General features: G+C 42.7%; 1 protein-coding gene across 5 annotated transcripts in view; it reads right to left on the bottom strand.

The window, feature by feature from the left end:
- Positions 1-27,886, bottom strand: part of LOC116943524 (protocadherin Fat 1-like) — a 262,019-nt gene that overhangs the window by 133,280 nt on the left and 100,853 nt on the right. For all 5 annotated transcript variants that reach the window (XM_032956433.2, XM_032956428.2, XM_032956432.2 and 2 more), the window contains exons 3-4: positions 26,208-26,332; positions 24,142-24,331 (exon numbers count right to left, since the gene is read on the bottom strand). In XM_032956433.2, coding sequence (XP_032812324.2) covers positions 24,142-24,331; positions 26,208-26,332 — 315 coding nt within the window. The remainder of the gene's footprint in view (positions 1-24,141; positions 24,332-26,207; positions 26,333-27,886) is intronic.

Raw genomic sequence — 27,886 nt, 5'->3', positions numbered from 1 at the left:
TCAAATATGTAAAGTCTGTCTTCCGAAATGAGGAATTCACTGGAGCTTTTAAATCTAGATTTGAAACTAATTTCTTTACGACTGCTTTTTGTGCTTAGTTTGTTGTCCTTCCCCCGTACCTCCGATGAGCAGGATTGGCTACTTATGGTTCGAAATAAGTTCAAAATACATACAACATACACACGCACATATATGCATACATATAATTAAAAAATGACAAAAAATATATATTCACAGTTTGCAAAAAAAAACAGACCGCCAGCTCATAACGAGACCACAAGTGAATCAATCATATACACAACACAGATATGTAGGTTTTGGCCAGCAGGCTATGCTGTTCTCACTTCAAAACCTCTCCCATCAAAACGTGGCAGTCATTGTGCTCTGGGTGCATCATCAACTGTGGGCACCCAACACAAGCTCCCCCCTCCCTGCTCTCAACCCCCAAACGATTTGTGGCGTATCCCCCGGGCCCTTTCAACTCTGCCTAAACTTGTTGAAGAAAAGAGTAAAGCGCTCACCAGAAGCCCAACCCCGGCCCACCGAGGGAAACCGCAAGTGCCCCTGCTCCACATTAACTGCGAGACAGGAAAAACGGGATCGCAGAAAGAAAGCAATCCTACAGAGTGTACAGTGGTAGCCCAAACAATTGATGGTTTAAGATGGGGGTTGGGGAATGGTACACTCATCACACCCATGCACTACGCTTGTATCAACACGTAGCCATAGAGTAGTTGTAAATTCGTGTCTGAGAAAACTTCTTATGGAGAGAGTAAGGATGTCTCATTGTTTAACACGGTGGTGCAACAGCACAGATAAATAATTTACGTACCCACACAATGTACTGTATATATGATGTGTAACTTGCATATGTTTTTTGATCAATGTTCTTTTTCTTTCAGTGCAATTCCAATCATACACCTCTAGAAGCTTATTTGCATCGTTTCCAGCTTGTTTATTATTATTTGTCAATGTTTCTGAACTATGTCATAGGTGATAACATATACTTATTTAAATATATTCTATAGGCACATTGGTATGTTGTTTTTCATTCCTAAAAACATTTTCTATCTTTTTTTCTCGCCATTTAAGCTTCTGGACTATCTGTAATAATTGGCCGAGGGAACCTTCTGGAAAAAAACGACTGAACATCAAAGACCATTATGCCTGGTCTTTGTAGACTATAAACAGCATCCGACTTTGTTGAAATTGGTGCAGCCATCCAAGTTCTGACAAACAGATGCCAATATTTTTTTACATTTTCATTTACAAAATGTAAAGGGAGTTAGATTAATATTTACTTACAAAATTGGAACAGCTACACTAACATTCCAATAAAAAAGCAATTCGTTAATATCAAAGGATAGTCGGACAATGATACAACGCACGTGACACAATTATTAACAGCAATATTAGAATAATTTTCAGAAATTTGTATGAGAGAATAAAGAGATATACTCAAATGAAAAAATACGAACCAACTCAGATTTGATGGTCACAATCATTCTCACAAATGTTTTTGGATTCGCTAAATGTACACGTGCCTGCATACACCCATAGACACTTGGGCAGCACTGTGTTTAAGACTCGGTGACTCCTAAAGTACAGTAAAATTTGCATTTGAAATTCAAATTCGCTTTTTTTTATCGTCCTCATCCGTCTTACTGGAACTGAAACGGAAGATGATTAAACCACCTTTTCTTTGTCAAGGTGCTGGTGTACATATGGAGAAAAAACGTCAACCACACAATCTTTGCACTTTATGCTGGCATCGTCAGCATTGGCAGTGCAGAGATTGTAAATCCCTGCATTTGGATTATAAACTAGGGACGTGAGGGGTGTGCAGATACAGATTTTTAAATTGGGATTTGCGAGGTTTAGAAGGGATTATACATCAGAGGGCACGTATAGCGGACGATAAATCAGGAGGTACATAAGGATTCTAAATTGGGGAGGCACGTGCGTATGATAAATCTGGGTTGTGTGCGGGGTTTATGAGGCGCGGGGAAAATGCAGGAGGTCAGTTCTGCAATATCATCGTTAGCACGCGTGCTCGTGAGCATGCAGCATCCACACATTCCTCCTGGAACCACCAAATGGCACGAGAGATCAGGTGTGGGAAAATATCCCTTCATCACTCCAGCATTTTGCAACTCATTCTGATAATAATAATTTAAAAATGAAGAAAGGTAAAGAACAGAGTGGTAAAATAATATCCACAGAGGAACAAAAAATAATTTGAAAAAACATTTTAAAAGATGGGTTTTAAGTCCGGACATATAGATATCATAAATATTTGAGAGCCTGATCTCCACAAGTCAAAGGTTCCAAATGTGCACAAAGTCACTTTTTTAAGATTTCCATCTCAAAACTATGTTGATTTCCTTTAAAGTATACAGAGAGAGAACAATAAAGGGATACTACTTTGGAAAGAAGAAATCAACTTTTAAATTCTTTAAAGTATATTTAGCATTATATCATATGTATTTACAAATAATCTAGATCATCAGCCATGATCAATACATTGCTGGATGAATGGCTTCCCCAAATCGCCACCATCCTTCGCGGTTCCAAAATGCAATGTTCAATCCACCTAGTACACGCTTATATACTGATATATACTCTGGGAGCCAGGCAAGGTGACAGACACACTTTCGTTTAGAGCGATATCAGAAGGTATTTTCTTAACATTGGATTAGAGAAATTGCGGCATAATTGTAAATTCTGAAAATATGAATCCTCTCATAATTGCTCACAGTATAGTCATTACAACTGAAATGAACTACAGGAAATGTTATATATCAAACTAACCTTTTCATATGTGGTGCACATATGTACACAACGTATTTGGCGCTATATCATCAATGAAAGCTTATCTTGTGAAGAATATTTTCAGTTCATAGAGTTTTCTCTATCTCAAGATGCTCCTCTATCTCAAGATGCCCCTTCAGGAGGGTCCTGCCAAGCTTCGCGGCAGGGGGCAATGTCTCTGTGCTTAATCCCAATTGATAAATGTGCAGGTATTTTTTTTTGCATCGGGATCTTTAGCCAATACCAATTATTTACATTGTGTGTTGTAGCTTTGGGAGGAGAGTGTACAACCCGGAGGAAACCCATGCAGAACAGGTGGAACATACAGACTCCATACACAAATGCGCCCGGGTCTAGAATCAAACCCAGGGGCTTCTTGCTGTGAGGAACAAGTGTTAGCACTGTGCCACCATTCTGTGTATTGGCGCTACTTTGATTATCTCCATGTTTTATCTCTGGTACCCTAACTCAGAATCAAGGTTGAGACCAAACACAAGGACGTAGAATTGTGGGCAATATCAGGACATCAGTACCCCACACACACACACTGGCAGTTAAGAGCTCACAATAAATTTTGATTTAAAGCTTTCGTGACTGCAGTAATTCATATTCTTAGTTCTTTCGGTAAAGTCACGTTGAAGGGAAACAACAAAATAATAAAATATATAAAACAATAAAAATTCTCACGACGTTTCGACCATAACACAAACGGTCGTCTTCAGGTATGGTCGAAACGTCGTGAGAATTTTTATTGTTTTATATATATTTTATTATTTTGTTGTTTCTCTTCAACGTGACTTTACCGAAAGAACTAAGAATATGAGCTCACAATAAGTTAAGAGCTCACAAAATTACCAATGCAGGAAAAATATTGATAAAGGGAAAAAGCACTGTGCAGCTTAGTTGTAAGACATAGCTAAACATTCCAACAGGGCTAATGTACTGCACTTTTATCCACCAAACATATTTCCAAATTGAGCCATTTAATTTTATAACACTGCATAATGCCAACAGTGGCTATATCTGCAGGATGTTAGTAGAGACAATTGTGTAACTAATTAGTATCGGGAAATTATGGCTGAATTTAGCTAAGCGAAAGGATAGGGGGCAGGGCGTTAATGAGCGTGTGTTGGTAAAGATAGCGGCAAGCAGCAGGAATTATTATAATTTGCAATAATGAGCACAAAGCCATGGAAGCTGGCGCTATGATCGAAATGGCTCCGGTGAATGTCATGCGTGGCTTTTACAAGCACAAACAGTTTCAGTGATCAAATGCGCGTTTGCGCTGACATGATGGGTAGGTCAACAGCCATGCTGTGCACGGGTACGGAAACGCGTAACTGCATTATAGGAGGTAAAAAAAAAACGTGCTTCAGTGTAACGAGGCCAGGGCAGACCTTGCCTGGGCTAATGCTGCAGCAGTATTATTTAAGGATATAATTCATGCCTGAAGCATGTCTGGTGCCAGTTTAATTTATGTCTAACAAAAAAATCTAGTTGAAAGTGCTGTTAGAAAGAACGCTCAGCTAAATTGGCACAAATGAGACCAAAACCAGCGTACACAGTTGTCATATTCAGTTATCCAGTTAGGCCTTATTTAATAATAAAAATCAGTGGTAATCATTGCCACATATAGTGGTGTAATGTATTGTGGAAATAAAAAGCATGGGCCAAAAATGCTCAAAACGAAGTAAAACATTATCAAGTTTACCCGAGAAAAGTCCACAGTATTTGTTGTCTCACCAATTTTAGCAAAGATGAATAAAAGCAATGTACTTTAGAAATGTTCTCTGTGTACGGATTATAAAATCGATGTCATGATGGAATAGCTGCAGACATTTTTTGAAATTCTGTGTGAAATTGTTAAAACGAATGGACAAAGTGTTACAGAGGAGTAGCTTACATCTGATTTCTCATTAAGCCAAATTGTGAGCTGATAACTGCATGCACATCAGGTACAAGAGAGGGAAAGAAAAAAAACCGCGAGATATTCTAAACATGTCCCCTAATTTGCTCTGTAATTATACAACACTCAACAGCTTGTTTTACGTGGGCTGCAGCAGAAAAGTAAAAAAATATAAACAAATGCACACGCACGCGTGAACACATGCTCACCACACCGCGCGCGAACGCGCAATTAGCGCTGTGGAACAAGTGTGAGCTCCTCTTGTTGTTGTTGTTGCTGCTTACGTGCAAATGAATGCTGAAAAAGAGTACGCTACACACAGTGGAGGAAGCCGGTGGGGAAACAGAATATTCACAAAGTGATGAAGAGAAGTCCACATAAAATCAAATTAGTTGTTTACCGCACAGCCTTTAGTTGTTTATTTACATACAGTGCTATGTTGTGTATCCTTCTGACATGCACAAAGCCACGTGTCGAATACTCATCACATGTCAATCTAATTTAAAGCATAAAATAAAAATGGTAAAATGTGTACGATTATCAACGTGTCATTTTTGGCAATTTTATTAAGGTACTGCAGTACAATTATTGTCACGTAACTGTTTGGCCTGACTTTTTCTCAGATGTGACATCTCATTAACATCACTGTCCATGCAACAGTGCTGTGGTCCAATGTTTTTAGACTCCAGCATATAGAAACACAACCATGACATTACCCGACATGGCCATCAGTAGCCACTGTAAATATCTTCTCAGCAATAACAACATACAGCATACATTTTTATATCTCTGTATGGCAACTGTATAGATGTGAGTAAAATAAGCAAATATATCACAAGTAAACTTTTCATTCATTGTCTCTCATCAGCAAGTCTGACTCTGCTGATGAGACACTAAATGTCAAAACTAGTCCGGAGATTGATTATGTTGAACCAATGCGACTGAAACGATGTACTTCCATAAGGCCGTGTGGCTGATGAGACGTGTATTACATAGATATATATGATGTGGAAGGACATGTGAAGGAGGTATATTGTCTGTAAATTTATTGAATATCAGATGTGCAAGCTATGTGCCTTATTTATTGTCTCACTCTAAAACCTTTCCCCTTGTTTATATGTACAGTATGTATGTAGAATTTATTTCGCACCAGACATAGCCAACGGTACTAATGTGAGGTGGACATGTCTCCTGCATATACAGAGTACTTATTGCTATGTTTTACATGCAACAACATACAAGGAAATAACAACATTTCAAACAAAAGGCCAATTAACATGATTTCTTTCAGAGCCCTACAACAACCCTAGGCGAGTGCACGAGGTCCCAGTGTACACGAGGTCCCAGTGTACACGCAGGTGGGCCACTCGGCCATTAAGCTCTCGAGACAGACACTCGGCTGCTCAGTGGAAAGAGAGAGAGAGTGAGGGCGAGTGGAACGGCAGATGCAGGTGGGACACATCGACCCTCAAGGCTGTCACACAAACACCCGGGCCTGCCTGTCGCGTCGCCCGCCAGCCGTGAAGAACCCCTCTAACAAGCTGTCAGTGCCGGGCGATCGGCCCAAATCTGCGACGATTATTCAGAGATGCGGCGCGCACCCACTTTGAGAGCAAATGAAACGGTGTTGATAGCGATAACGAGTCAGCAAGGAGCCAACGTGCAAATTAATCCTTCTGGAGTAGTCCCTGGCATAGGAGCCAACTACATGATCGTAGTGACGTTACACCGAAGCTTTCACGTAACGATCGGGAGCAACGAAGCCAGCTTCTCAACTTTACAAATGTGATACACTCCGTGCATCTGCACATGTGTGAGCACTTACGTAGATGTACTCCATTTTCATGAATATGGATATGGAAGTGAAGTATATACCAGACAAGTGTTGTTTTTTTACGTAGTTATCGCACTATGTTCGTTTCCTGGATATGCGCACCATGGAAAACAGACACCTCCACCTGGTCAGCATGTCCTATAGGGCAACCGAGCTGACCTATGTGACATATCTGTGGAATTGGCGACACCCATCAAGATGTAAGTCACTCCCAGGTGTTTGCCAACATTTATGGTTTGATCGTTTAATATTTATCTGTTATGTGCTGTAGAAAATCACACAAGCTCCTCAGGAAAAAAAATACTCAACTATTTGTAAGGAATATGCTGCCAACATTTCAACCACGCAGTGCAAAATGTTGCCAAATTAAAGTCCTTCAATATTGAATGTGGTTATTACTAATATCACCCACCCCACAGCCAATGTAGACTAGAAGGAAAATTGTTGACATACAATTGATTGTACAAACACCACAAACATATTGGTCTATTCTTGAGCTACCACCATGCGATAGTAAATAGAGTTTAGCATGCACTTTTTTTAAATGTCTAAATGGAAGGCATTATTTTCAACTGAGCTAGAAAAAGTTCGTTCAATAAAGCAGTACAAAGAACGTGCCATCCATACTTACCGAATAATAATTTGGACAGTAGCTTGCGCTAGGTAGATAAAACTAAGACAAAGATCACCCATATAGCCTTAACAGACTTATAGGGCAAGTGCTGTTAGCGAGCACCTATGAAGGCTGGAACGGCACCCGAGGGGGTGGGTGGCCAGCAACCACACCCGGCCGCCTTTGTCTCCTGAGTGGCGATATTTACACACCACACCAGGTACTCATTTGAGGCTGAGTAGACCTAGGGGATGCCCAGGACCGGTTCAAATAATCATCACTGGTGTTGGCCATGAGCGGGGATCGAACTCTGGTCACCAAGTTCGTAGCACAGCGCGCTAACCACCCCCCACACACACATGAGTTTAATAGTGCTAAACCTCCACGTCCCAACCGTGGCGTTGGTGCACACACGGCAATGTGAGAGGGTCCCGGTCCCGGCCGTTTGCTGGCATCTTTCGTGAGATCGTGTCACATGCTTTGGTTGTGTGCTGCTGAAGATCACTCAGGCATTTCTGATTAAAACAACAACAAAACAGTATTTAGAAATAATGTGTTGCCATCATTTTAATTGCGTAGTTCATACGGCCATCCAATTATAATGATTGAATAATTGATGACGCTTAATGGTCACCCTGCAACATGTGTACAAATTTATACTTTGTCCAAGGCGTCATGCAATCTGGGGTAACACTAAAAGGTGAAACAAAGCAAGTCACGGTGGCTTTTCCAGAATATTGGGTGTATACACTGCAGATAATCTAATAATTGATATTTTCCACATGATTGTACTTCAAATGAATTTGCTACAACAAAACGTGGGCAAGCTGGCGCGCCTTGATTTGCCACGGATTCACTCTATGGGGTTTGGATTGAACCTTACATTCCCATTCTGGCTAGCTAACCAAATAAAACAATGATTTAGCTATGAAGCCCACCTCCTTTTATAGTTTCGGATGTTGGTAATTGTGTGGGAGAGGCAGAGCAGTAGAATGGTAAAGCTGTGTGGCCGCTAGACAAACAGTGTTGCCTTTTTGTCGTAAAGGTCATTACAACCTGATCTCTGCGTGATTAAAGCTGTGGGAAAAGATGCCTCTTGTTACTCCATGCAAACGTAGCCAAGAGAGTGACCATGGATTGAGGAAATACAATAACCCCTAGCGACTGCGAACTGTAATTAAATGCACAGGTTATTGTGCAAGTCTTTAATTGATTTTTCGTGACAGAAGAGCTTTAGGTTCGCTATTAAACACATGTTTTACTTAAAGTGACTTAAAGTATTTGGCCAGAATTATTCCTATCGTTTTCCAGGGGATAAATGCTTAACTGCAATTAATGGCTAAGCTACGATTAGAGTTACCTATTTATTAAATTAAAAACTCACTAAGCCACATTTGGAGATTTCTGCAAATTTCAATATTGCTGTGCGTCCCCGCGAGAGAATAACCAAATTCTGGCTTTCATCATTAAGTGGGTCTCCATGAATTAAATTAAACACAGCCGCTAAAAGCGCAGTTCGCTCTAAAAGTCCAGGACACGGGCATCATTGAAGGAATACGCAGATGAACGGTCCAATGACGCCATGAAAAAACATAGTAATCAAGCACTATGAAACATTATAGCTTAGTTTATTTCTTAACATTGTACTCGGGAAACATGGCATTTCGCCTACCAGAAAGTTGTGTACGACTAATCATTCTGGTCGCGATCCCACGAGAATATTTATTTATTCGAAGCATATTTATGCTGGCTATAACTTTATAGCAAGAGTAATTATGTAACTTTTAAAGTTGGCAGAATTGGACCAATAACCTAATATGCAAGGACCTGCTCTTGTAGCTGACATAACTAAGCAGCAACATCTAGTCTGTAACAGCCAGCATACCTTGTGGTAGGGTATAAACTACCATGGGTGCAGCATTTCAATCTTCATTCCCTTGCAATCTACCCATGACATCCATGCTAAATGCTGTGCTATCCAGCTGCCTTTTATCCATTCCTTGTGAAGTTTATGTCCCCAATTAACATCTGTGTAATTTGTGTGTTATATTTTATCAGCTTACAGGTCTAGACCAGGTCTGCCCATCAAATGAAATGTGAACTGCATTGAGCGGAGGGGGGTGGGTGGGACGGGTGAGGTTCCACGGTCTCTAAATGAGATAATTGCTGATCTAAACGTCACTTTCATAATAGTCATGCAGCAGAGCTAAGAGCACCATTTCTGTTGTGCTTTTTTTGCGAGTAGGCTTACGTAATTGCTTATAGACAGATCAAGGGTCCGATAGAGTTGTGCCATACATGTACACCGACCCAGAGACCAACTTCAACAAATTGACGATGGGCGGAGGCTTTCAAAAGAATTCCTTTTTTTAACAACGACAAACGGCGACGATAAACGTGAACAGCAACAAAACAATCTAAAGTCAAGACCCTCCCAAATCCGAACAAACATCTTTGTGACCACAAACTGGGCAGAATTTTGCTGCACGAGCAAACAACACGTGGGCCATTTAGAGACGTTATTTAGAGATGTTATAACATTGTGAAGCTTCACCCATAAGATCCCCGTTGTAAAACTCCCTGCAACCCATGATTGCGCCATGGGCGGAGGAGGTAAAGTGGCGGGGGAGGAAGGGCGCTGTGTGCATCACGTTCCGAGACCCTAGCGGGCATTGCTAATTGTTAATGTTAACTCAGTTAAGATTACCTCAGTTATGATTACCTCAGTTAAGATTACCTCATTTAGAACTACCTCAGCTAAGATAACCTCAGTTAAGATTACCTCAGTTAGATTACCTTAGTTAGGATTACCTCAGCTAAGATACCCTCAGTTAAGATTACCTCAGTTAGATTACCTTAGTTAGGATTACCTCAGCTAAGATTACTTCAGTTTGTATTACCTCAGCTAAGATAACCTCAGTTAAGATTACCTCAGCTAAGATAACCTCAGTTAAGATTACCTCAACTAGGATTACCTCAGTTAGGATAACCTCAGTGAGGATTACTTCAGCTAAGATTACCTCAGTTAAGATTACCTCAGTTAGGATTACCTCAGTTAAGATTACCTCAGTAAAGATGATCTCAGTTAAGATTACCTCAGTTAGGATTACCTCGGCTAACATTACCTCAGTTAGTATTACCTCAGCTAAGATAACCTCAGTTAAGATTACCTCAGTTAGGATTACCTCCATTAAGATTACCTCCGTTAAGATAACCTCAGTATTACCTCAGCTAAGATTACCTCAGTTAGTATTACCTCAGCTAAGATTACCTCAGTGAAGATTACCTCAGTTAAGATTACCTCAGTTAGTATTACCTCAGCTAAGATTACCTCCGTTAAGATGACCTCAGTTAGTATTACCTCAGTTAGGATTACCTCAGTTAAGATTACCTCAGTAAAGATAACCTCAGTTAAGATTACCTCAGTTAGGATTACCTCAGTTAAGATTACCTCAGTTAAGATCACCTCGGCGACGAGTGGGGGCATGGAAATGCTGTATGTCGATTAGCCAGGTGTAAAAATGTCTCTCATTTCTGCCGGTTTATCAAAAATATAAAATAAAGGTGCAGTGCTGAATGTATTTGCCAATGCCACTGCTGGCAGAAGGGCCTCCACGAGAGGGAGGTTATATTGCATGTGGGAGCACTAACACTTTACCCCACCTCACTCGAATTGCCAATCAAATAATTGTGGTGTACCCATCTGTACTGCTGGGTAAAGGGCGGGATTTAAGACACGTAAAAACATAATTCAATAGGACATTGCCAACATAAAGTATTGCATTTTACGCTAAAATGTACAATGCTCAAAAGAGTTGTTGTTACCAATTGTTTTAGCTTCGACCTGGCCAAATGTAAAGGAGGCGTAGAGCAGGATGTCATAGCCACGGTCAATTACAGGGCCACACGAAGCAAGGAAGCAGAAGCTGACTTCATGAGAACTCAACCCCATGTTGAGTTCTCACAGCGACGTAATCCAGCACTGCAGGTATGATCTCACTTACGCATTAGGGCTGAGTTACATTTTCAAGACGCATTTGTAGGAACATTAAGTAGCCCCATATGTTTGCAGAGATCAGATCTTCTGCTCAACCTGCACGGATATCTTGCCAGCTCAAGGACAAAAGATATATTGGAACACAGACCTCGAGGTAAACCCTGTAAAGTCGAAACACGTGTTCGATAAAGCGGCGTTGGGAAAGGTTTCCCTGTACTTATTTGCATTTTAGTGAGGTTAAATAATTGTACGGATAAACTTTATGTTGAGTTGAATGTTGAAGTGGTTTTTTGATTTTACATTTGGGTGTTTGCACATCCTGGGCCATGCCTGTCAGTAATGCTTGTCTGCGCATTTAGCTGCATTAACGGCTGCATTAATGTATCTTTAATAAACTGTGTAAGGGATGTCAGGGGAAGGATTCCCACCAAAAGGAAGGGGGAGTGGGACTGTGACAGTGGAAGGGGGAAGAGCAGGTGAGGAGATATAAGAGAGAGAACGGGCGGGAACCAGATCGAGAAGGCTGGGGACGAGTGTGGACTGGGGGAAGCAATGAAAGACGAACCCCCGGCAACCTTGTGTCGGCTCTCATTTACACCTGTGTACATGTTCATGCAGCATATTTACAACACTATGTTTTATGTGCTGAGCTAGAACGGCTTTCTCCTCTTTACTATTACATTTTCCGCAAACAAAATGATAAGTGGTATTCAAATGACAATGTATAACTACTTTCACGTACTGCATCCACACAGAATGAGGCCACAGCGCGTGCACCTTAATTAGGCCACCACCACCACCGATCAGGGGCCACAAAAAGACACGCCACGATTCCCCAGGCTGAAGGCCTTCAAGTGCATTCCCTGAGGCCGCACAGCATGGCAGCCCTGGGCTATGTCGGTGACATAATGAGGCGTTAAAGACGCTGCTGCTGGGCTACCCTTGACCCGAGGATTGAGGGAATGCTCGTCGTAATTGCACGCGTTAAAGACAGGTGTGTTTGTTCCATTACAGCGCCGCTGTGGCAATCAATGCTTCAACTCTTCTAGCGAGGTGGGCTATGATGGGCTGTCCCAACAATGGCTGCTACCCGATGTGAGCTTTGAAAATCCCACCACCACCCCTAATCAACGGATTAGCCACTGCAAACAAGAACAGACAAGTAGCCTGGGCCACTGCTAATCGGATGATTGTAAAGCGAGGCCCTGTACCATCGTGCGGCGATTAGGCCTGCCCCAGCAGTCGAACCAATTTGCTCCAGATTAAGGCTCGGGGAGCTTCTTCAGAAAATAAACGCGGCGAGGCAGCGCCCGCCTCGGCCGTGAAGCCCCCAGGCAGTGCCGTCACCTCCCGGAGCACAGTCACTCTTGCGATTTGGAAACAAGTGCTGGCATTGTTATCGTTGACATATCAAAACGCCTTATAAGCAAGAGGACATTTAAAAAAAAAGAAATGATCCCAAACTCTTTTTGAGAGAGACGTTTTAATTTTTTTACACTGCCAGCTGTACAAACCCTCGGTTAATATCACGTAAAGTAGTCCTACCATTATACTGACTGTTAATACTCCACAAACGTCAAAGATTTTATACGTTTTAATTAATTCGCGAATGGTAGACTTTCACGCAATATTTGAGGCCCGCTGTGCTCTGTGCAGTTCACTTACACGGCATCCCCACCATTTAGTCTCAGAGAATATCGCCCATTTACTGATGGGTGGGTAAACTTTGGCTTGGATAGCATCACGCAGCGATATGTGTTGGCAGGGGCTTCCGGACGATCTTTAATGGCCATAGACGAGCACACGGCAAGGGGTTTTTGTTGATCCAGAACCCTCGGTAAGTGATGGGGAGCACAGACAGGCTTCAATAAGACAGGTTTCAATATAACAAACCCTGTACGTGCAGGCGAGCTTTTCACATATAAATCACCAAGAAGGCCACGTTTATCTTCATTATCATCGGCAATGCTCTATCAACTCCTGGATGAAGGCCTCCCCAAGCCCTCGCTATCTCTTACGATCTCACAATTCAACAATTAATTTAGCTCTCCATTTCATCGCTCCTCTAGGGCGTATTCCGTCATTTGGCTGCTAATCCTTTGTTAGTCTCAACTACCTGCCAACATCCACTCTAGCAATTTGTCGTGCCTACGGTAACTCGTTTTTCTTAATCATCAGTATGATGTCTCTAACTTGCATATGTTCTCCGATTCGTGAGCCCTCTTCATATATCTCGGTGTAATTCCAGGGACGCTCCTCTTCATGCATCTATACATGCATAAAACAAATTTCCATTTCCTTTATTTCAGTGAATAACACTGATGAAAATAAAAAAAAATGTGTCTCCATATTGGACTCCCCTTCTAATATGTATTTTGTTACTTTTTAATGTAATTGTTTTTTATTGCTTATAATTTTTTTGAGTATTGTCAGCGCTTGGAGAAATGCATCAACTGCGAATTAATAGAATACCTTTTCACAGTCCACAAAAGCTAGACACAGCAGTAATGAAATTGAGATTGTGATTTATAGTATGTAAATTGTCATTGTGTAGAGAAACCTTACCTAAAAATGGCTGTCTCATGTGGTTGGTTGACCTCTCACATTTTCAGATAACCTATTCCTAGTTTTACAGACGGTTTGAGAGGCCTATGTGTGGCGTTGTGGAATGAGCAATTTAATTTAGATGAGCTTTCACTCAGTTTTATGACTATTTTTTTATTTTTAAAAAGATAGAGACCATTATTACATGATTGAGGTACTTCATCTCTGTACAAACATTTCGTAAATGTCTGCCAATTTTATCCCAACAGCTGGTCCCACTTCTCTTGATGATGTCCAGCTATACCATCTGGTCCCGGACTTTTACCTTTTTCGTCTTGTGAAAGGCGGTGCAAACTTCGTCTAGAACACCCTCCTATTCCTCTGATAAATGATTTGATTCCTTGTTTATAGGGTTGTTTTTCTTCCTATTGAGATACATTTGCTCTTCTAATTTCAAGATTCTATCTCTGTTGTTATGGCTTCACGTCTCCCTGAGGGGTAACGTTTGCCAATCATCAGCCTCCTACTGCTTTTATGCTCCCATTACTTGCTACAATGTATTCGATAATTTGTGTTGCGCTCTCTTATTTCTTATCTTGACATTATTTCAATAGTAAATTCACGGACTTCTGTGTATCGAATTTTATTTGCTGAGCATTTCCATCTCATTTAAATTGATCTCCTCATCCTCAAAGTGTCTTTAGTGGTTTCAGACAATTTAGTTTCTGTTTGACTTGAACCTTTCCTCTCACTTGCAATCTAGTATCCATTATTATACGCTAGGTGTTGCAGTAAAGTGAGGACATCAACTTCACCATTTTTCTGCTCTAGGTGTTTGAATCCGTTGCTTATAGTCAAAAATCATCCACTGCCTCACCTAGGTTTTTGTGCAATGAAAAAATGTGTTTCTTATGCCTGTAAGTAGCTTTGACCTCTCGTTGGCTACATTTACGTTCATGATGGCTTCCTTTATTGAATGTGTTGAGGAAAGAACCATAACTGGACAAACTGGGGGTTGTTTGTTGGAATGAAGTACATTTTATTTCTAATTTCACCATTTAGGCTCCTCCAGTTCATTCCATATATTCCTTCTTTTGGGTAAAATGTGCAAATTATGTTTATGTCCTTGGTGGCTGCACACTAAGAGAGGCTCACCTCCCATTCCTCACTCCAATTCCGAATCCAGAAATCGTCCCTCGTATCTGCATCCGTTACCTACTCTCGCACTGTGTTACTCGTTATAACGCTGCAATTCATCGTACCCTTTTTTTACAAAAGCAATCGTATGTTCGTTCACTTTGTCTACTTTTCTTCATCCGTGTGGCTTGTTATTTAAGCATTATCGGTTGCAATTCTTTACTTGTCACATAAATCATGTTAAATATAACATTTCTGGCAATGGAGAATAGGCATCATGCCAGACGTTATTGACTATGTATTTTAAAGAGAAAAACGCAAATACATTTGTGTGCTGAGTCCATATAAATAAGGAAAGCCTTAGGCATGAAACCTGACATGCCCCTTTATTTCGGATAGAAATTTGATAAAACGCTCCTTTCCATCTCCAATTTACCAACAGAAAAGTAGAAAGCCCATTTCCCTCTTCAGAGCATTTTAATGAAAGTATCAACGTGAGACTTGGCATAGAAAGTGTGCAGGAAGGCACAGTGGCAGCTGTTCAGTCTACGGGCCTGCTGAGAGAAATTTTGACCTTTGACCTTCATCTGCCAGAAGAATTAGCAACTGCAGCTCTCCAGCTCACAAAATTGCCTTAGCAGGCCTTCTTTAGAGTGAAGATTGCCTATCAATTTTCACTGTGTTGGCTCATTTTACAATTTCTCTTCCTACCAGTCTTACTTCCTAAACGTTATAAATCACTTTGCTGAATGCACCAGAGCCTGCTCAACATTAGTTGTTATGCTGCTTTGCTCTTTTATGTTTTGTCTGCTTCTCTTGTTTTCATCCCCAGTCTCTCTTTTAAAAAATACCCTTCTTGCTAATAGGCCCTCATGTTGATCATGATGAAGTTCAGTTTACACAACTCCCTGCCTATTATCACCAACAACTAGGCTATGTGCGTAGATCTTATCTTAACTCAAAATTATCCGGCTGGTTGAAAAGAGGAACAGCTTGCCGAACCTAACAGCAGGCTGCTAGTCTGATATTAAACAGCTACCAATGTGTAGTAATATTAACATGACCTGAACACACGTGTAAATAGCAGTGATGGAGGATTTTTCATTCATTCCGAGTGTGGCTATAGCCTCCGCTTCTCTACTCATGCTGTCCTTGTGGCAATTGTGAAGCATCTTATCTCACTCCTGCTCTGGAAATGGGAATGCCAGCCCCATATGGACTTCAAGAATGTGACAGTGCTGTCAAAGGAAATGTTGAACCAAGGCACGGTTTTGGAAAAGCTACATTCTAGGCATCAAATGGCAATCAAATATATGCAAGCATTTGAATCTATGTTGTATATGACTCGGTGTATAACAATTTACAGCCATGTGTTCATCCACTGCTGGATGAAGGCATTTCACCCGCCGTGCCAGTCATGCAGGCTGTTTGACCATACTTCGCCATGCCGGTCAGTGCAGGCTGGTAAAGGTAGGACCCCAAGACCATTTCAGTTATCACTCACCAATGACACTAGCAGTGGCTGGGAATCAAACTCAAAATACTAGGTTCACCATCATCACCACTCCCCCGAATTACTTTAGGGGGAGTGGTGGTGCAGTGGTTAGCAGTCTGTGCTAAGAACTCCATATCCAGAGATGAATTCGTGGCCACGGCTAATTTCAGTGGAATGTCATATCTGAACCCATCCTGGCCCCACCCCTTCATCAACCTTATTTGACTGTACACCTTCCCATGCATATGGATAAACCAGATTACCCCGCTGGCAATGCTGGAAAGGGTTAGATGCCACTTTGCTCATTTTGTGAGCATCCCAAAAAGTAGTGCTGGCAGATACCTTTCCATACTAAATCAACTCACTCCATTAATTTGACAGTGCGATTTAAATAATATAGTGTATTTAATTAATTTCGGTAAATTGGAATTATTAGACATAGAATTGCGGTGAAGATGTAGTTTCATGGGAAAACATTTATCTGCAGATGACGGCCCCATGCATTGAGCGAGGATGAAATACGCACGCTGGAGAACGCGTTAATGCTCTCTCGATGGACGCGAAGGCTGCATTGCCTGGGCCTGGCACGTACTGATGAGCCACTCATCCTTCTCCTCTCACAGCACAAACTGACGCGGGAGTTGTACATTAAAGTCTTACTGCGAAAGCCGACAGCTTATTGGAAGGAAATACATTTTTTTATCATGAAATGTGGGCCTGTCAAAACGGAGCATTTAATTTCACATCAAGAGTCTATATTTAGATCTGTTGCCAAGCTTAATTACAAAGGGCGTAATCATCGGGCTGCTTTCATGAGTGCAGAACACCTGCCCCCATGAATACACAAACACACACAGACACACACAGACACACACACACACCCAACACACACACACCCAACACAAACAGACACACACACAGACACAGAGGCAAACACACACACACCCAACACACACAGACAAGGCCCCGTACAATGAGGGTAAAAAGTATTTGATCCCCTGCTGATTTTGTACGTTTGCCCACTGACAAAGAAATGATCAGTCTATAATTTTAATGTTAGGTTTATTTGATGAGTGAGAGACAGAATAACAACAAGAAAATCCAGGAAAACGCATGTCAAACATGTTATAAATTGATTGGCATTTTAATGAGGGAAATAAGTATTTGACCCCCTCTCAATCAGAAAGATTTCTGGCTCCCAGGTGTCTTTTATACAGGTAACGAGCTGAGATTAGGAGCACACTCTTAAAGGGAGTGCTCCTAATCTCAGCTTGCTACCTGTATAAAAGACACCTGTCCACAGAAGCAATCAATCAATCAGATTCCAAACTCTCCACCATGGCCAAGACCAAAGAGCTCTCCAAGGATGTCAGGGACAAGATTGTAGACCTACACAAGGCTGGAATGGGCTACAAAACCATTGCCAAGCAGCTTGGTGAGAAGGTGACAACAGTTGGTGCGATTATTCGCAAATGGAAGAAATACAAAAGAACTGTCAATCTCCCTCGGTCTGGGGCTCCATGCAAGATCTCACCTCGTGGAGTTGCAATGATCATGAGAACGGTGAGGAATCAGCCCAGAACTACACGGGAGGATCTTGTCAATGAGCTCAAGGCAGCTGGGACCATAGTAACCAAGAAAACAATTGGTAACACAATACGCCGTGAAGGACTGAAATCCTGCAGCGCCCGCAAGGTCCCCCTGCTCAAGAAAGCACATATACATGCCCGTCTGAAGTTTGGCAATGAAGATCTGAATGATTCAGAGGACAACTGGGTGAAAGTGTTGTGGTCAGATGAAACCAAAATGGAGCTCTTTGGCATCAACTCAACTCGCCGTGTTTGGAGGAGGAGGAATGGTGCCTTTGACCCCAAGAACACCATCCCCACCGTCAAACATGGAGGTGTAAACATTATGCTTTGGGGTTTTTTTTCTGCTAAGGGGACAGGACAACTTCACCGCATCAAAGGGACGATGGACGGGGCCATGTACCGTCAAATGTTGGGTGAGAACCTCCTTCCCTCAGCCAGGGTTGAAAATGGGTCGTGGCTGGGTATTCCAGTATGACAATGACCCAAAACACACGGCCAAGGCAACAAAGGAGTGGCTCAAGAAGAAGCACATTAAGGTCCTGGAGTGGCCTAGCCAGTCTCCAGACCTTAATTCCATATAAAATCTGTGGAGGGAGCTGAAGGTTCGAGTTGCCAAACGTCAGCCTCGAAACCTTAATGACTTGGAGAAGATCTGCAAAGAGGAGTGGGTCAAAATCCCTCCTGAGATGTGTGCAAACCTGGTGGCCAACTACAAGAAACGTCTCACCTCTGTGATTGCCAACAAGGTTTTGCCACCAAGTACTAAGTCATGTTTTGCAGAGGGGTCAAATACTTATTTCCCTCATTAAAATGCAAATCAATTTATAACATTTTTGACATGCATTTTGTTGTTATTCTGTCTCTCACTGTTCAAATAAACCTACCATAAAAATTATTGACTGATCATTTCTTTGTCAGGGGGCAAACGTACAAAATCAGCAGCGGATCAAATACTTTTTTCCCTCACTGTATAGCCTTAACAGACTGTAAGCGAGTAGCACCTATGAAGGCCGGCAAGGCACGGCACACGAGGCGGTGGGTGGCTAGCACCACGCTCGGCCGCCTTTGTCTCCCGACTGGTGATGTTTACACACTGCACCAGGTACTTATTTGAACCTGAGTCGACCTAGGTGAGGCCCAGGACCAGTTTAGATAATCGCTATCACTGGTGTTGACCGTAAGCGGGAATCGAACTCTGGTCGCCGGGTTCGTAAAGCAACGTGATTACCACTGAGCCACCGCTCCCCACTAAACAGACACACTCATGCACAAGTTCGCCGCATATGCAAGCCATTTAAATTATGTGTACATTTTCCACAATTTTCGAAATTACACAGAAAATTCCAATTACGGGTATGTGGTTGAACGGTCCCATGCCAATGCAGTTACACATTATTTGCATACATTTTTGGGTGAATATATCTCCGCATTTACATTCCTACACAACGTCACACGAACAATAACACACGTGTATGAATCCTCAGTGTTGAGGGGGGAGAGACAACGATCCTCCTGTTAGCGAAGTGCTCTTATCGCAAGCACTAATGAGGGGTGTCACTGTGTACGAGAGAGTTTTGTGGCCAGCACCACACCCAGTCCGTGGTGTTTGTTTCGCCAATACTCATGCTTACACACAATACGAGGTGCTCCATTTAAGTTTCAGCTGACATAGGCGAGGAGGGACAGCCAGGTCAGCCTCAGACACCTGGTGGCCCCCAGTGATGCGAATGGCCCGCAAGTGAACCTGGCTCAGAGAGAAGTGTAAAGGGAAATGGTAAAGGTGCAGCCCTGCAATTGCCAGCTGTCATCACTGCTGGTGGAAGAGGCGTCACTCGTGGAAGGTCTCGTGTGCGCTTTTAGAAGACATTTGGGCTATTCTTCCAAGACGAGCCTTTTGCCCGTCCAAGGACGGGTCTATTGCAGTAAATCTGAAACTTGCAAGCGAAAAGCAGACCGCGACGTGATATATTCATTGCGTCAATGCGTGTGCAATTTGTAAGGGCGCCGTGACACAGACTTATTTCATGTAAAGGTTATAATCCCGTGTTAATCATGACGTCCTTTTTACTTCTATGTCTCAACAACAGCGTTACGGAGATCACGTGATGACGTGAGGGTTCTGCCTTTGTAGTGAGGGTTGTGAGTTGACGCCGAGGAGGGGGGAGGAGGCACCTCGCCCCCCCCCCCCCCATGTGGAGTGACGTCAGCCGCTAATTATTATTCATGGTGGGGAGGGTGTCCATTTGGAGGACGTCACATTGTAATGATTATTTATGAGGGGGGCTGTTCAATGTGGAGTGACGTCACCTGCTCATGATTATTAATGAGGGGGGTCCATGTGGAGGACGTAACCTGTTCATGATTATTAATGAGGGGGGCTGTTCGATGTGGAGTGACGTCACCTGCTCATGATTATTAATGAGGGGGGGTCCATGTGGAGGACGTAACCTGTTCATGATTATTAATGAGGAGGGCTGTTCGATGTGGAGTGACGTCACTTGCGCATTATTAGTGAGGAGTGGTGGGGCTGTCCATTTGGAGGACGTCACCTGCTCATGAATATTAATAAGGGGGGCTGGTCAATGTGGAGTGACGTCACGAGCGTTAAGGACAGACATTCCTGCGTGATTATAGTAGGTATGGCCAGATTAACACGGCTGGCTACGTACGGTGCGAAAGAAGTTCAGCATACATAGGTACATGTCTTGGAAATAGTGGCAGTACTCACACTTTACCCCATCACATGCGACCTGCCATTGAAAATTGCACCATGGTTGGGATTTAAGAGACTTCCACCATTGTTTCAAATGCCTCACCAGGCAGATCAAACCAGCGACCTCTGGATTGCAAGGTCGGTGTGCTAATAATTACCCTGCGACAATATCAGAGAAATGTACGAACGGTGAAATCACTAATCACCCCACCCTCACACCCGCTTCCATACGTGAATATTAGGCATGTGATGATTCATATATTGATTCATTAAAATCAAAATTAATTCTTGTGTGGAAGATAAATTTTGATACATTTCAATGTTAAGTGTATTATATGCTAACACAATCACTGAGGAAAATGGAGCAACTAGATCGCTTGGGAGGTGACCCCATAACGTACCTAATACATCCATGTCCACTGTACCGTTAAAGTGTGTGTGTATTTATAAGCACGCAGATTCTGTACATGATTCCACCGCCCATGTGAACGTATCCACAATGAGTTAAGGGTGGACGCCGATCTTATCATCCTTTTTTTTTACAGAACAAAACCACGTTAAAATAAATGTAATACAATAGTTGGATTTGTTACCGCTGTATTTTTCAGCAGCCCTGTGACATGGGCAGGAATGAACGACTCGCGGAACGCAACGCCAATGGCGCTTGTGGTGAGACTTGTGGTGAGAGAGAGCGATGCTTGGGTTACCCGCAGGGTCTCTCGCACAATACCCTAGAAACAAGCCACCCTTAAGGTTCAATGCTGCATCATTTTATTAACCATGCTATTATAATTCGCATGGGGTTAAGAGTTAAGGAAGAGCCATAAAATGGTCTGTCTTGTACAATCTATTACTGAAATCATTCTGGCTTTGTCATAGAGTACCCGGCCTTAAAGGCTCTCCATTTGTCTTGTATGTACACCCGTAGATGGTTGAAAAATTTACTACCGATGATAAATATTTTTATTTATTTTATTTTACATTCAGACAGGAGCCATGCATCATGACTTAAGTGTGATTACTGTCTGTCCGCAAAACGACACTATCAATGTAAAAGGAGCAGCAAAAATTCATGGAATGCACAATTGCCACGTTGAAGGGTATCCTTGTTTGGAGGCACTCCGCTTACAAGGGAACCTGGCTATCATCAACCTATTATGGCTCCCTGATAAGTGCCACTTCCTTCAATGCTGCCTATGGGCCCTGCTAACCTCGCGAGTGAGCGATGGAGTCAGAACCATGAACCCAGTGCACTGACGCAGACAATCTCAAACACCAGGCATCACGCTCGGCCTTCACTGGACATTCCGCCAACGTGTGAAATGCAGTGGTTAATATCGTTGCTTGAATAATGGTGACAAAAGGAAGATATCCAGTGGGGCGGCTTGAAAATTAATGTTTTAAGAACAATTGCTCGAGTGGCTCTTCTTTATTTTGTATTCGTGTTCACATTCAGAGAATAACACCTGATAAACTCATGGAAACTCTACCACTTTATATTTAAAAATCAATTTTTTTTAGAAGTATATGGTACCTGTCTGATAGGGATTCTTTCTCCCCCACTCTCACCCGGTGATTCGAGGAATTGTCAGGAATCTGGGTCGTGATTTGATTCGAGAGGCAATTTTTTTCTTTTTGGTTTGTGTTTACTGCCTCATTCATATTCTCACTTGTTCTGTCCTGTTTGTACTCTCTCGTTTTCTCACGTAGCTAAAATGTACACTTAGTACATGTTAAGCAAGTAAATAGTTGGGAATAGAAACAATTCTCACGTCATGATTCCATGCGTGTATCACGAGTGTAAACGATCATTAAAGTCGATTAATTGTTATAGGATTACTGTTGATCACATTATGCCTTGGAGCTTAACAGACAGTGGCCATTTATTAATGTACATTTTAATGACTATGTTGCTAGAATTAATCCAACATTTTGCTCGTGGCACTTCTTGATAGCAAATACATTGAGAATAGGTTTTCCTCCTCATATTTTGGTACTGGCAAAGAAGGTCCCATGATGAAGCAAATACAATGTTTTTGCATGCTATAATGAAGGTCCATTGCCCAACATGTCTCCCAATATATATTTTTCATTTTAAGGCCATAGTGTTATTGACGAATGTGTTTAGTGTTTTTCTTAATTCAGCTGTGTGCACCTCTGCTAAATGCAGTACCACCAAATCATCTGTTTAAGTTTGCTCATAGGATTTTTAAAGCTGCTACCTCATTTATCCGTGGATATTAATGTTGCCTGTGCTTCTCGTGAGATATGGCTTTAAAGAGGTAGTCACATGGTTAAATGAAACCACCAGCAAATAAATAGTCACATTTTTTATGAAATTAATCAAATGTGACTGCTGAAATGCAGCAACAGAGTATGCACACAGTTGTTTAATAAGCCATATATCACTAAGGCCGTATGCCCTTTAGCCTATTTAAAATGAGGCAGGCAAAGCTGTCAGCAGACCATTATTATAACTTGCATTCCTAAAGTCCCACAAAGGAATGCTGGCCTCACTGTTTGTGGGTACACTGTCTCCAATATTTTAGAAAATGTGTGAGCCTACAACTGAAAGTATTTCAGAGTCAAAATTTTATTACCTACTTTATAGAATAATACTTCAACTACCATGGCATGGGTGTATTTGTACATTGTTTGTACTATCGGCATCATGTCATATATATGTTGAACTTACTTTGCACCGCATGTAGCCAACCGTGCTAATCGGAGGTGTGAGGTGAGGACACAAAACTAAACACAACAAAGCAGTTCGAAAGAAATTTAGTTTTCAATCGATATTTAAAAGTGCAAAGCTCCAGTGGCTTCCTAATATCGGAAGGAAGAGCGTTCCAGACGATCGCAAAAGCATATCTAAAAGGGGGCGATGCAGTGACCGTCTTTGTTCGATGGTTTGCCAAATGCCGCTGCGAGGATTACCGGAGTTAGCGTGATGGTTTAAGTTCCTTGACGAGATCAGCAAGGTATTGGTAGCAAGCACTTTGTGGTTAATGAATGTAACCCTGAATTCTTTATAAGATGAAGATTCCATTTCCTAAATCTCACAGGGCATTGTGCTGCATGTGTCAGAATAGCTGGGGAAGCAATTTTCCACAGGACATCAATGTTTTTATTTAAGACAATCGGGGTCGCACTTTCCCACACACTTCACTATAAGACTGTTATGTAGCATGACCATCGAACCAATACATTTATCATTGTTAAAATATGTAATTTATTCCAATTAAGTGCCAAACCTAATTTTATTTTTGTGCAATCGTTGGTAAATTCGGCTGAGACCATCAACTCAATCCACTTAAGAACCAGGTTTAACCACGGGTGGGGGCTCTTCAGATGCATACCCAGGATATGTATGTTGAACTTCTTTCTCACCGTAGACCAACCGTGCGAATCGGTGGCTGAGCCACCTGGCCACCGGCACCTCTGGCGTTCGTACATTCGGTGGCAACAGTCGCACGCCGCTGTGCCGCATGCCACCCACCTGTGCTCGAGTTGATGACGAAGAAGCCCTGCGGGTTTCCGCTGACGATGCGGAATTTGAGCCCCTCGCCTGAGCCCGTGTCTGGGTCCCAGGCGTCCACACGAACCACCGGCACGTCTCTGGGGGAATTCTCCGCTACCTCGGCCAGGTAGACGGGCTCGGAGGTCTGCGGGGCGTTGTCGTTGACGTCCTGGGCACGGGGAGGAGAGACACGGGCTCGTCTCGTCTAATTTTGAAACACAACGGTGCGTGTGTTTGTTTGTGTCTACGCGTGTGGGGAGCGGGAGTGTAGCAGTGAGCGAGGGCGGCACTCGAACCCAACAACTCGAGTTCGATTCCTGCTCACGGCCAACATCGGTGATGAATATCTGAGCCGGTCCTGGGACTCCTCTAGGTCTTAAATGAGTTCCTGGTGCAGTGTGTAAACATCAGTGCTGGAGAAACAAAGGCGGTCGGGCATGGTGCTGACACCCTCATGTACAAGCTAACAGCACTTGCCCCAACTGCCTGTTAAAGGCTATGCAGGAGAGGATATTTGTCTTTGTACTCAAAAGTCACCACCAGCAATGCTAATAACATAACACACATACGACTCAACTGGAGAGCACTGCTCAGGGTGCTCGATTCGCAATAAAGGCGCTAAGGCCTGGCCGGAGGTCAACTCAACCCACCACCCCTTCCTGTGTCAATAAATACCACTTGTTGAGATTTCCACAACGGTCGTCCTGTGGAATGTTCACCACTCATGGAGGGCTGCCAATACAACTGAGCACCGCCTCATTTCTCTTTTGGGCAGGGATACAGTTGACTTCGACACAATATGGGGTTAAGTTCAAGTCGAAAACTTGAAACTGATTTGAACTCACAATATTAATATTGGGCACCTGTTGCTGTGCCAACGGATGTAAACATAGACTCAGCTTTGCATGCTGAAGATTTGTTGCTATTACTTTACAGAATAAGCCTAATCCCTCTTGTTTATAATGAGGGCCTGTTTGCTTTGGGTGTACACATTTCAACTGACAGCTGATTAGCCCTCGACAAGAGTGGACGTGAACCGTCTTAAAGAAGCTTATCCCCGACGGAGCACGCGAGAAGTGTTCCTTGAAAAAGCAGAAGTACAACTTTGTAGTCGGACTTCCCCACGCAACTGCAGGATTATAGTTTAAGGTGCGTCACCAGTATTATGCCTCACAGTTACAAACATTCCAGGAAAATACACTGCTGGTTAAACAATGGGATAAATGAAAGACTCTCCCCTCCTAAGTACACAAATTATTGCATTATATATTCCACATTGAAGCGCCCAACTCAATCGGAAGGTTGTGAGTTAATATTTTAGAGGTTCAACTTAGCATATCATTCCTCTAGGGTTATTAAAATGTGTACCAATGAGTACCTCTGGAGAACCCCTCCAGATGGTATTTTGGCCTACTCTTCCACGCTGACCATACATTTTTGAAGAGGTCGGTGTGCCCACACTTTACTCCGCCACATGCGACGTGCCGGTCACCTGCGGGTTACCCGTTTACATGACTGGGTAGACAGAGGCGAGAGACTTTAACGAACTCAGCACCAGGAGGACGAACCAAACTGGCGACCTGTGGATCGTCCACCAGTGTGCCAACCATCGCACCATCGCATCGTGAACGACTGCACCAATCTCCAGCTAGTCAAACGATTCATAAAGTGATGATGACGATCATGAGCCCTAAACGTGGACCTGTACAATTGGTTGTTTGGTTGTATGTACGTATGTTGAACTTCTTTTGCACCGTACGTAGCCAACCGTGCTAATCGGAGGTGCGGGGGAAGGACGACAAACTAAACACAAAAATCAGTTCTAAAGAAATTAGTTTTCAGTCTAGATTTAAAATACATAGCTCCAGTGGCTTCCTAATATCGGAAGGAAGAGCATTCCAGCCAAAAGCCGCTGCTCTGAGGACGACCGGAGTTCGCGTGATGGTGGTTTATGCTCCTTGACGAGATCAGCAAGGTGTTGTGGTTAATTTTTGCGTCGTGATAGAAGCAAGCGGCCTCTCTGGAGGCACTGAGTCGCGGCGTACCTGCACCTCCACGTACACGTGGAGTGTGGAGAAGCGTGGGATGACGGCCCGGTCCGTAGCATACACCGTGAGCCAGTATCGGCTCGCCGTCTCGCGGTCCAGCAGCTGCGCCGTGCCAATCGCCCCTGCGACGTGGAAATGGATGACATGACAGAAGCACGTGGCAATGAGCCGTTGATTTGCGCGGTTGGCTATGTATGGCACGAAAGAAGTTTAACGTACATACACGGGACGATACAGCTGCTGCGACGGAGTGTGTCGCTCACAACGTGAGCAATTTGTACGACTTCCACGCATTCCGTTTGTTATCATCGCGCGCTCACAACAAATGCATCAGCGTGCACAGAGCAAAGATGAAAGGGATGTAAATATATTAGCGTGATCCTTTCCTTGTAAACGCAAGCCGTGTCAGATGTGCATTTGTGCATCAATTGATACATTTATGCGTTCATCAATTCCGAGTGTCATCAAATAGACAATGGGGTGCAAACGCAGTGTTACCTGTGAACACCGTCACCTGTCAATATGGAACATAACAGTTTTATGGAAATGCCTTTACATACACAGAGTCAAAGCTACTTCCTGCTTAAATGAGCACCGAGGTAATGCTGATGTTCGGTTAACATCCCTGTGCGGTGGGAATACCACATTGCTATGACGGAGGACGTTTATCAATAGAACACCCATTTTGACTTTCCGACAAAGTGGTACGCATGTATCGACCCCGGAGGGAAGATTTACATACACCAATACACACACATAAACAAAACAGTACTTTACGAAAAGCACACACATACCTGATAACTACAACTGTACGCATTAAGAAATTGTCCAACATTTTTTAAAATCGAAATGGCAACATGTATGATATGCTACAGCAGATGTCTCAATTATGAAAATGAATGTCTCTGAAAGCACGAAATCCTGCTCTCATTCGCCTCTTTATTTCATCATTTAAAATCCTGGGTTCAACCTTCAATCGTTGCCCTGGATATTAATATTGTACTGAAAAGCAATGGACCAATATGCTTTACGAGAATGTTCTTTCTTATTTTTCACATTAACGGCCGTGACACGTGGATCAGAAACACGGGGGCCGACAAAGGGAATCGAACAAAAGATTAAAAGAGTGGGTCCCACACCGCTCCAGGTTGTTTACGGATATTTGTGCGGTATTTCTATATCCAGCTGTACATGCACATGTCGTTGGATGGCTTGACTTACAATTCAAAGATTGTCACAGTTGGGTTGACTCAGCACATCATCCTTCTCAGGGATGTGAAATGAGTTTTGCTTTGTGGGAAGTCAACGGTGGATTTCTACACACGCAACGGCCAGTAGTTATGGTTGACGTGCTTGCCACTGATGAGATGCTGGTAGGCATATAATGATGCTTCGATTGATTGCTCAAAAAGTAATATATGCAATGTCTAATACAGTGCAAGGAATATTTAGCCAATGCAACCCTTATGGGTTCGACACAATATATCAAGACGTGAATAGCACAGGCTACACTGGTCATGTATACTAAGATATATGAAATGTAATTATTTAACACATGGGGAAAAATGCATGCCGTGATATGTCACACCCTTATATTTGAAGCATTTTAAACAACATTTTAAATACAGTAAAATAAAATTAAAATAATCGGGCGTTAAATCTCTCTTGGATATTTC

Source organism: Petromyzon marinus, chromosome 18 (assembly GCF_048934315.1).
Source record: "Petromyzon marinus isolate PM22_M1 ecotype Great Lakes invasive population chromosome 18, UKy_Petmar_22M1.pri1.0, whole genome shotgun sequence".
Lineage (NCBI taxonomy): Eukaryota > Metazoa > Chordata > Hyperoartia > Petromyzontiformes > Petromyzontidae > Petromyzon > Petromyzon marinus.
This window is presented reverse-complemented; position numbering and strand designations above follow the sequence as displayed.